Here is a 12397-nt window from a genome sequence, read left to right on the forward strand (position 1 = left end):
ACACAATTTCAACTGTTATTATCTGAAGATATATTTAAAATAAGACTGAAATAGATTAGTCATATAAATACAAAAATAATTGTTCGTTATAAAGCTATATAAGTAGAAAAATAAAGAACATAATTTTGCAAGTAAAAACGGATATTTACGCCAAAATTTGGATGCGTGTTTGATTTTTTTGCATCGTCAAATCAAGCAGCAAAAAGATTCTCTCTCTTTCTCATCTTTAACAAGATATAAATATACTGGATATTCATATACTAGACTATGAAAACAATAAAAAATTATATAAATTATAAAATTAATCGCATAAATATAAACATAAATTTATGAGTCCGCTAAAAAAGTTTTAAGACTTTAGCATTTTTGGGGAATTTGAAAACTCGGCTTAGAGTAATATTATGAAAATAAAAGTCATAAATTTAGAGAACATTTTCAGCACAATACTGCTTTTATTGTATACTTATATGAAAGATTTCTTTGTGTCTTGATAAGATTCAAGTTCATAATATATATTATATAGAAGATAAATAAGTAAATTTATTATTTAATTATCTACATTTTTTGTTTATTTTATAAATTTATTTTTATAAAATGTCATTTGAAATTAAATATTATTTTCTTATTACATATTTCAAGTATGATTCTTTTTTCTTTATTTGATGTTAGTATTTGATTATTAATTAAAAATATATAATAATTACTATTATGGATTAGAAAAATACAAATAGCACAAGTTCTCCAAAAAAGACTTATAAAATGGACCTAAAAAAAGTAATTTTTTATTCAAATGTTTATATTTTATATTTTAGCAGACCTGAATTTACATCTTATAATTACATTTTATGATGTTTAACATTCTATTGAAAGAAAAAAAACTTATTGAAAAATATATTTATTGTATTTTTATGAAAATTATGTAATAAGAAATAGTTCAATTTGCTATAAAAACATTGATCAACATATTTATTGATACTAAAGAAATAGTTTTTATATACATATAAATAATTAATGTCTTATGATAATAAAAATGTGTTACGATAATAAAAATTGATTATATGATTATTGATATTTGTACATCTTGTTGCGTTCGATTTTGTATCTAAATAAGTATAGACATTTTTACGAAAATCTATTTGATATATTTATTCTATACAAGATTTGAATCTTTTCATAAATGTATATGTATCAAGCATGCGTAATCTTTGATATATATTATTCAAGATATGGTCTTTTTAGTCATTAATGTAAGGCCATTATTATACAGGTTTTTCCTCGCATAGCATTTCATTTTTTGTCGTTTATTGTCCATATCGTTTTCTTTGTTTTAATCAATTTATATGCATCGCTTTGATATAATAAGATAACTTATATAGCTTACCTAAGCTTTGCGATTTTTTCTAATTTTTTGTTAAATCCAAACTTGAAAATTGATGGCCACATTTAAAAGAAAAAATATTTTTAAACATTTAAAAAAATATAAGACTTCCTCAAATATTTATAAGTGCAGTCAAAATTTTAAGAAGAGGTAGCATTTAGATTTTAAGTCATATTGGGTACATATGTGTTTAATATGATCTAAGTATGTTTCCCTTTTTTGCCAAAAATGTTAAAAAAAAAAAGAAAAATAAAATAATTCAATGTTATTTTTATAAGATTATAAATTTATTAACATATTGAGACATATTTATTGACATGTATATAAAAATACACAAACAACTATTTTCTAAACAATTAATTTACTTTTTATTTATTTACTTATTTACTATTTTTCTTTTTTTAATGTTTAGCAGGTGGATCAGAATTTATAGTCTAAAGCAACAAAAGTATCAAAAACATTACAATCGATATGTGTACTCAGTATGTCTAGGTTGGTCATATTGGTTCTATTTTACAAAGAGTTTCATCTCTTTGATTACAAAGAAAACGTTATGACGAAAATAAATTAAAATAGTGTTGTAAAAAAATAGATAGAACTACAATAAAATAAATCGGAAATTAATAGCCATCTCTCAATAATTATAGAAAACAATTACCTGTGAAATATTACATTATGACCATGAAGTTCTGCATTTTGCTTATCTGACAATGAACAGAATTAATAAATCGAACAATAAACTGCAGATGTAATCGAGACAGACAGACTGCATGAATTATTAATGCTATCTATTGAATTCATCGTTTAATTACTCACAAGTAGTAGAGCATATTCGATCAATTATCTTATTATCGCAATCTTCTTCTGAAGTCATGTCTGACATAGAAAAATAAATCAGAAGTGCATATTATATGAGATTTGCTTGATAAATTCCGAAATTAAACATTTTGCGACAATAATTTTTAAAAGTTTTTTAATAAATAAATATTTCAACTAATTTTATTTTTGTAAACATTTTATTTTTTAAAAGAAACATATATCTAAAAGTTGATTATAAATTTTTTTTATCTACAAATTATAAAAAATATTTGATGACGAATATCTCCATCACATATTGCGTTCTAGATACATATAATTGGCGATAGAAAAGACTATCAATGTTATGTCAAGCTGATGATAAAACGATAAATGCGATATTCGATGCGAACATGATAAATATGACTTGAATATTTCAGATCATAGATTTTAATTCACTTGCTAAGTCGTGAAGATAAGTAGATTAATAAATAAGTGCATAGATATTTTTTGGAAAATAATTTTTTCTATACTCTTACATATTAATAAATATGTTAGTCTAAGTGTTAATAAATTTATAATCTTATAAAAGTATAACATGAGTTAGTAGTCCGAAATAAAATCAGAAAATTTCCGTGGATAAACATAGCGCAATTCAAAGTGATTCAGAACTTCTCTATTATAAATATTTTGATTAAGATACTAAAGAATTATTTGAAAAACTGCAAATGTATTATATTTATGTATCGAAATCCTTTGTTTACTTGTTTGATTTTGATCCAGTATCATCTAAATATTTTACATAATGCATATTTCCGTTTTAAACAAATATATGTAAAATTGAAACTCGGAATTATTGAATTTTATTGTTGCCCTTTATCTGCGATTCTTGTTTCTCTTGTTATTCTATGAATAACTTTATGTGTAATAATTTTAAGTTTTTATCTTATTTTTTGCGGATGAAATTTATATTAATAAATTCGACGTTCTGTTTTTGCGTATTTCATGTTTTTTACTTATTTAAAATGGTATAATACTTAGAATAGATTTAAATATCTGCATTTTATAGATAATTTTTTATAGAGAATGATTGAAGTTACATAATTGAAAACCCACTCGTGTGTATGTTATTAAAAATTTAAATCTTGTACATTTTAATTTATAATGGCTTATATCCTGCAATATATAATATTTCTACGTCATACATATACGTCATACATAAACCAAGAAGTAAAACAGATACGAATATTAATAACGGAAAAATTGTTAATATGTATACATGTACATAAACATATCTAAACATGCGAATTCTACACAATCACAATTAACTTAATTATTTATATAACAAGTTTGAAACTATTATAACCTCGATATTAAAATCTTGGATGTATTCTTGAGATCTTGGATTTATCAACTTATACAAAATACATTTATTAAAGTAATTTACTTACATAGCAATATTTAATAGCGTACTTCTGGTTAATACGATGCATAAGAAATTATACAATAAACTTGAAATGTTGTAACTGTTCTTTATCTCATGCACAAAATTTAACATATTTACTACAGATTTTGCATGTATGATGTAATATATTTATAATAGTAAAAATTTTTTAAATATTGGAAATTATAATAATGTATTTTGACAAATATTAAAATTTCGAGCAATATTAAAGTTTATAATTCAATTATGTGAATATTTTATTTATCTAAATATTTTAATACTGATTAATTTAATAATTTTTAATAATATATATTATATATGTATGTATATAAATATATACATATACAGGGTTTGATAAGTAACGATATAACTTTCATACAGGAGCAGAATGGACTAAACTGAGAAGAAAAGTCCTCTATCATTTTACAATTTTCGCAATAGTAAATAAGATAATTATTAAAAATTGTCGAAAATTAATTTTCGGAACTTTTTGAGAAGAAAATAAACAAATTTTGTCTCTCGCAGTTTTTCTGTAAAGTTGATAGTATTTAAGTAAAAAATTATTGAAAACTAATATTTAGTAATTAATATCTCGTTAACCATTGCGAAAATTGCAAAATGGTAGATAGACGACTTTTCTTCTCAATTTAGTCCATTCTGCTCTCGTGCGAAAGATTTATCTTACGTTACTTGTCAAACACCTTGTATATATATATATAATGATGATATTTTTTGCACAGACATTTTATTATGTGCATTTTGAATTTCCTCTATGTTGAATAATTAGATTTCAAAGTTCTAAATTTTTCACGAATAATCATCCATATATATGCACATTTAAAAATGTAAATTATATTTTAATTTATGATTTATTGTCTACTATTGCTATAAGCGAGAAAGGCTTAAATTAATTCAGCAAATTTAAATATTAGTTGAACTGTAGTAATTGAAATTATATAATATATGCATATATTATCTAGAAACTTACATGAAAAGCTATAAAAATAGAATTTATGCTACAAAAAATAGGACTTTAGAAATCAATATGAATAGAATATACCCTAAGTATTGTAAATATGATATTTTGTATGATTAGTCTAATAGAAATAACATAAAGCGCTGTTAAATATTTAAAGGATTATACTTAAACCAATTTCCAAAGATAAACAACATTTTCTTCTTTTTAATTTCCAAGTATGTCAAAAAATATTATTTTAATACAAAATATATATGATTAAAAAATAAAATTTAATTAATTCATTTCTTTTCAATTGTTTATTCGATTGCTTATTCGACTACAGAAAAGTTTTAAAGTAAAAATAGCGTTCGTACTAATTTTATACACTTAATAAATAATAAACTAAATTTGAATAATCAAATTTAATAATTTTTTTAGTTGAATTTTTTAACTTTATTGTTTTAGTTAAATTAACATATTGTATAGAAGTAGTGGCTTGACCTAGAATGATGAAAAATGATTCAATTTGTATATAATAATTTGGCATTGTACGAAATTAACAGTGAATACATGAATAAAATACTAATAGAAATATTTTTATTAATGAAGTATAATTTACATTAATTATACAAAGTCTTAAATATTCGAAAAACATAGAAATAAATGGCATTGCTGTGTTGCAGCTATAATAAATTTCATGCATTTGAATTTGTGATTTAACAGATATTTTGACGCGAGTGCAGGGGAGAAATTTGCATCGATTAATCTATATGCACAAGTCGATATTAACTTCAATTAGCATTTCTTGACATTGATCGCAAATACCGCCGATATGATGAAATCAAGTTTAATTCTTCCAATGAAATGCGCATTGCGGAAAATCACTGGCGGTTGGCGAAAGCGGTCGACAATCTTTCTATACTTTTGCTGTTAGTGCGTGATTTTCCGGTAGATAATAGCAATGAAATGTAAATCGTGTGAATTGGCGGAAGTTATGTCGACAACTATTACGTCAGCAAAATTTATGACTCTTCAGTAAAATGTACTTTAAATCCTGAACATATGTGATTTATATGACTATATGTGTATGAATATATATTTTATTTTGATTTAAAGTACACATACACACGCGGGACCAAATTGATTTAAAAGTCGACTTTAAAAGTTTTACTTACACTTGAAAAAATTTTTATATTAGGTTGAGTAAAAAGTCATCGCGTATTTTTTAGCTCAAAGTTGTATATACAATATCTTCGTCAATAATGAATGAAATTCAAATTTAAGAAAAGGGTTTTAAAGTTTGAAATCTCTACTTTTAAAAGCTTATCACATTTTTTTAAGTTTATATGAGTTTGATAATTTTTACATACCAAAAACTACGAGCTGAAAAAGACGAAAAATTTTCTTCTCACTTTGTGGATTTGTAACGTGTCCAAAACGAATTTGAGAAAATTTTCGATTACCTATCGTGAAAGCTTGATACTTTCCCTACAAAATCGTTTTTTTTTAATATTCCTACGACTTTTGATTACTGAGTTATCGCGGATTAAATAAAAGAATTATTTTGACTTTAATTGCTCATAACTCCATTAAAAATTGTCGTATCGTATAATTTAAAAAAGAGATTTTTAAAGCTGAAACTTTACTCTATCAAGATATATTTATATTATTGGTAAGAAAGTAATTGCGGTTTTTACTGATAGATGTCTTTTAAAAAAACGCGATGACTTTTTACTTAACCTAATACATATATAAATTGATCTTTTTTATGCAATTTATATTTTTTAAAATATAATATTATTAAAAATGTTTTGAAAAGTTTTTTTTATATTTTCCGACTAAATTGACACGGTGAAATTAATGATAAATTTCTATTACAGATATACTAGAATTGATATTTCATATTTATAAAATTCTGCAGTGTTGATGCATTTTTTCACGAAATATTGGTGCATGCGTTATCGACAGCTTTGACAGATGTCCAATAAGAAGATAATCGGTTATAGTCTTATCCGCTGTTATGTGTGATAAGCACTACTCTTTTTCCTCAACGTAATCATACGTGATTTTAAATGTATTCTATAAATATCATGACCTTGTACGAGCCCCAAAAAGCATTGTGATTATACACGTACGTCTAATTATTTATACAACATACATATGATAGAGAACACCAATGATAGGTTAAAATTAGTTGTTATATGAATACAATATATATTCTTACTTTAAATTTAATTATCTCAGATGTGACTGTCACAATCGATCTGAGATGCTAATAAATAATATAAATATATAATGAAGAGCTAAAATATTCTTTACCGAATTAATTTGGGGGAGGGGGAGACATTCTTATATATTTCATATATAAGAATGTCCGAATGTTTCGGCTCCTTATCATATTTATGTTATTAGCGTCTCAGATTGGTTGTGGTTAATACCCGAATGTTTCGGCGCACAGTCACATCTGAGATAATTAAATTTAAATTAAGAATATATATCGTATTCATAACATCGAACTTTGACCTATCATTAGCATTCTCTACGATATGTATGTTGTACACATTAAAACAGCCGGATCTTATTTCTTATTTGTTTAATTATTTATATGACGTAATATTCTATAAATTAATTATTCATATAATATACAATATAATGTATATACATATACATATATATCAATGAATAAAAATGAATATGTTCAAGTAAATATGCAAGCTAGACAATACATAGAAGAAAATTAAATGTTAACGTATATTAAGTCTTAATTTTTTTTTATTTTTAAGGAAGAAATCATGGATTGACAAAACATGCACATTGAAAAAAATATTGAACCTCACTAATTATAAAAGATATGAGATCAAAGTAATAAAAAAATCATTTAAACATAATAAATTTAAAAACATGTAATAATTATAATTTGAATATTATAAAATTAATGTAAATTTTTTGTCAGAAATTTTTCCTATGAAATAATTTAGAATGTGCCAAATTATTTGAAATTATCGCGGCTGTTATTAGTAATTTAGTGATGTATTATTATGTCAAGTACTTTAATATTGCGAATTAATTAATTAAATATTTGAGTTAATTAATTTATTTAATATTATTATATTATATACTTTATTATTATTTTGAATATTATTTTTTTATTTTAATACTTTTAATACTATCACTGACAAACAAAAATTATGGAATTAGCCTACAAATGTTTGATCGGCCATTTTGGATCAAGTGAGATCGCGTTTCACGCCAAAGAAATGCATCGTTCTTTTTCTTGATACCTTTCAATCATGATGTAAAGGCACGTTTCCTCTATTGAGTATATGAAAAAGAAAGAGAATGAGAGAGCGGCGAATGATGAGGTAGAGCGCGTTACGTATGTCAATCGTCTTAGAAAGTTCATTGGTGATAGTACCGACGCAGAAAGTGGACGATGATTTATAAAGTAATAATGACGCTATAAATCTTGTTTATTTGGGACATGTATGAAAAAATTAAATAGTTCTACTTTTGAAGATCTTTAGATTGTATCGATTATTCTCTGCATACAATGAATGCATGATTTAGTCAAGTGTTAATTATAATTTTATCTTTCTCCTTTTCTTGAGATTTTTTTTTCTTTTCGGGAGTTTCTTCTACAAGTAACTCTGAGAAATACGTGAAAAAGAACATGATGTGGGAAAAAATATCGCTGAGTGTTATTCTGAAGCTTTTTTAACGTAAAATTAAGCAAATATCGAAATTGCTCTTCGATATATACTTAGTTTAGACTCTAGTCGAGAGACAAACATTATTAAATGAACAAAAAGTACCAGTGAACACACTTGACGCTATTAAATGTTTACTCTTTACTGAATATCGATGCGCTATATTGATCTTGCTCGATCGTTAAATCCGAAGTCCAGAGTAATTCCGCGAGAATTTTTTCTCCCGTCTCATTAGCAAAGTTCATCAAAATTGCAAATAATTTCGTTTCCCGGGAACAGCGTGACGTACTTTACACATATTACGTGCGTGTGCGATTGGAACATTACCGGAAAACGAGATATGTACTTTCGCGATGTCATATCTTTTAACGTAACTCAGCACAGTTCTTCATTTTTACAATTCTATCTCGTTTCATTACTTGACTTAATAACACATGTATTATCTCTAACACACGCAAAAAGCATTCCTAGGATTACTGACGTTTACCTTTTCGATTATCTATGTTCGACGTACAGATTGCCTGTTAAAGAATTCATTCTAACGTTTATGTATTTTACTATATTTGAAAAAAAAAAAAAAACCGGTTGATGACGACAGTGACTGGTTTTGTCATTAGGACTATGAGCACATATATTGGTTGACGTCAGGATTTCGACGAGGAACAGGTACTTAAAATCGAGCGACGAGAAAAAAAGAAAGGCGGCGGGGAATCGATCGAGTGCGCACGACTTTCGATAGCTGGTCAAAGGTGACGATCGTGGATGGCGGCCAGGGATAAATACCGGAATAATTGTAGGAGACGATCGGGTCAATCCCATCATTATCATATAATACGCACTCGCGTCCTGGGGTCAGCGCGCAGAAAGCTTTGCATAGCAAATACGAGCCGCGGATGAATATTTATCAGCGCCGGTCTTTACCTTCTTAACGGACGTCCGTGAAGTTCGGTCTCTCTGTCGGCTTCGGTAAACTCGTTGGAGAAGTGGGCTTACTAATTACGGCCGATATCCATCGACGTTCGATCGTAGGCAACGAGGTTTCTACGGAAGGATATTGCATACAGGATGTTGTATTCCAAGCGGTACGTACAGAATCATCGAATAAATCCTGTCGCGACGCGGCAACAAGATCATTTCAACATTTTTTTCCATTTTGACTTCTTTTTCTTTAAAAGTAAAAATACTCATCGCGAAACTTAGTGCTTGTTTCTTAACTGTATACTTTTTGTCAACAATCTTCTTGCGAAGCATTATACAATTCCTTGCTACGACAGTGACAATAGATTCGCCACGATCGATTTTACGTCGAATCGTTTCTTACGAAGAAGAAAACGCGTATTTACTGAAGTATCTAGAAACTTGACGAATCGGAAAATAATTTTAATCATAAAATAATTTTAATATGAAAATAATTTTATCGGGCACTCTCTATTAAAATAATTCACTAGGGATATTCACGTTGGTTACTAGAATGTCACAATTTCTTACGGAGCTCATCATGCTTGAGTTTTCATAATTATTTTGACAGTTCAATAAAATTATTTTCAGTTTTAGATACTTTAGTGAAATCGTTCTTTTCGCGTAAATTAGAAATCTGGAAATGTGTTAAGAGTTTGTAATCTTCGCGTATATCCCATGGCGAGAATTGACGGAAAGTATCACTTTTCAAGGCTCGCAATTGTGTTTAGACCGTTCGTGATTTCAGCTGTGAAATTTAGCATCTGCTTCAGGCAATGGTTCACTTTGAACACATTCCTCGTTTCCCTAAACGAGGCATCGCGTAAAAAAGAAGAGATACACTGAACGGTGCCTTGAGTAGGATCTCTTCGAAAAAGTAGCACGGGTTTCTTCTTTGCGTTACTCGGACATTACTTGTGATCGAGATTTTACATACAGGTGGTTCTCGTGTCGGAACAACCTAGTTACAGAGTAACTTTATTGAAACGACTGACTCATAGTAACGTGATCTCCATTTTGGGAATTTTCTCTCTTTACAGAGAAATCTGCAGAGAACACTATTTAAACATATTTGTACTTTATAAAAGAAATAAAAAAATAACTTGACATAAAATAATTTACGATTTCATAGGGTTTTCTCAGGGATTACATTTGCCGTTCGATAAATTTGTATAAAAATTATATAGCAGAGTTAAGTGATCAATCTTTTAAATGAATACATATGAAATGATATACACTTTCTTTAAATAAAACAACTAAAACAAATTAAATTTTACTTTCTATAGTTTAGATTGCAGTATAATATATTGCTTTAAGATAGATAATAAATTAAAGAAAAAGTATGTCACATTATTTATATTGCTTGTTGAATATTTTCGATACGCTTATACAATTGCGTAATAACATATCTATGTAATTTTGGAAAAGAAACGTTGCCTTTGGCAATTCCTGTTTTTCTAATGATTAGCCGTAATTTATCATTTGTTCCATAGTAGTTTTATTTACAATTAATTAACTAATTAAATAAAACTCGTTCTTAAAATTTTTGAAGAAATTATCATATCGCAACAATAATATACTTATCTTAGGAAGTAATTATCAAATGTATGAGCTTTAAATGTGTTTCTCGTTATTATTGATAATCTGATTGGTAGATGAGTTGAAAAGAAATTCTATAAATAAAATTAATATAAATGAGATAAGTTTGAAATATTGAAGTTTGAGCATTGTGGAAAACTTCTCAAATAACTATTTCGAGCATTTGATGGAATCTGATTAATCAAGATAATTTCAATATAATGGAAGAAAATTTTTGTACGTTAATTGCGAAAACTGACATTCAATATTTCCGTATCTGCAGCATCGGTAGGTTATATCAGGGAAAATGTATACTGAAGTTTTCTCGATCTCTAGTATCAACGGAGCTAAAGAAAAATAGTGTGCTCGATAAGTAATGATTTCTCCGTCCTCCGGCAACAAGGTAGATAGTCGATTTTCGGATGTATGCTGGACCGGGCTGGTGTGCAAGTAGAACAAAGTAGACTTATAGTTGTAAGTGGAACACTACAAAGCGGCCTATTTTTAGCGCGTCACCTGAGACACCTCGCTTAATTTCGCTGTCCTTAATCAGTCGAGGATCGATGTAACGCTAGAATGCGCTATTATTTTCTCCGATGAGCTCTTCGTCCCTTTTAAAGGGTTGCTGAAGGTACGCGTGCACACATCGAGTTGTCGCGGACTTAACGCCGCTGTGTTTATAAATAAGGCATTCTACGTAACAATATATCGCATTATTAAATATCGTAGAATATTCAGGAAAGAGAAAGTCGCGGTCGCCCGTCATTCATTGTGCAAGAAGGCGATTTGCAATTCGAACTTGTGATGTTTACGAAGCAAATTGCACTTGCAACTTAATCATGATAAAATTACGTTTTAAATTTCCGTCGTTTTTCCATTAAAAGCGAAGGCAGAATAGCGAATCGTCGATATAATACGTCTTTGCACAATGCGCACTTTTTACAACTCGCTCAGTCAGTGCATTTACAGTTAAATTTCCATTTTGTTCATGTATTCGCTATGCGAGTATCGGCGATTAACATAACAAAGCGATTTCATGAATTCGGCCGGGGAAACGATTGAATATTCATATGTGAACGAGCAGTTGGAAACTTTATTGCAAATTTCAGCGATCGCTGGCTAATGCGTAATCGCCGTAAACAAGCTCATCGTTGGCGAGATAAGCTTCGCTGCAATTACTCAATTAATGAAAGCCACTTAATTAATGACAGGAATTTTTTGCTAAACTCAATTTATGAAGCTTTAATTGATTATCTTTTTTCCTTTGCTTTTTTGCGAAACGAAGATGGATAATATCACTGTTGTTTACGATGTTAATAAATCCAGTTGAAAGGTCGTATTTTTTAATTCGCGAAAGATTTCAACTTTGACAAAATTGATATCTCTTTTATGACGATCTCAGAGTGAAAAACAAAGATTTTCTGTGTATTTACTCGAATCAGAAAGATAATATTTTATATTTGTTATATTTATTCTTTTAGATCAAGTGATTTTTTTTAGAAATATATATTTTTTAAATAAATAAATCATCTCTTTCAAACATTTTTTATTGAAATAAAATCAAGTCTAAACCAAGATAT

General features: G+C 27.6%; 1 protein-coding gene across 2 annotated transcripts in view; it reads left to right on the forward strand.

Annotated features, from left to right (window-relative positions):
* LOC108753225 overlaps positions 1 to 12397 on the forward strand; it is a 34418-nt gene that overhangs the window by 14866 nt on the left and 7155 nt on the right. Inside the window, exon 1 of one of the 2 annotated variants that reach the window (XM_018494641.1) lies at positions 9226 to 9364. The exons of the other annotated variant lie outside the window; for it this stretch is intronic. Within the exon in view, the coding sequence (XP_018350143.1) occupies positions 9348 to 9364 (17 nt within the window). The 5' untranslated portion in view covers positions 9226 to 9347. Of the gene's footprint in view, positions 1 to 9225; positions 9365 to 12397 lie in introns of those variants that run through there. 2 annotated transcript variants of the gene reach the window in all.

Source organism: Trachymyrmex septentrionalis, unplaced genomic scaffold, assembly GCF_001594115.1.
Source record: "Trachymyrmex septentrionalis isolate Tsep2-gDNA-1 unplaced genomic scaffold, Tsep1.0 scaffold66, whole genome shotgun sequence".
NCBI classification, from domain to species: domain Eukaryota; kingdom Metazoa; phylum Arthropoda; class Insecta; order Hymenoptera; family Formicidae; genus Trachymyrmex; species Trachymyrmex septentrionalis.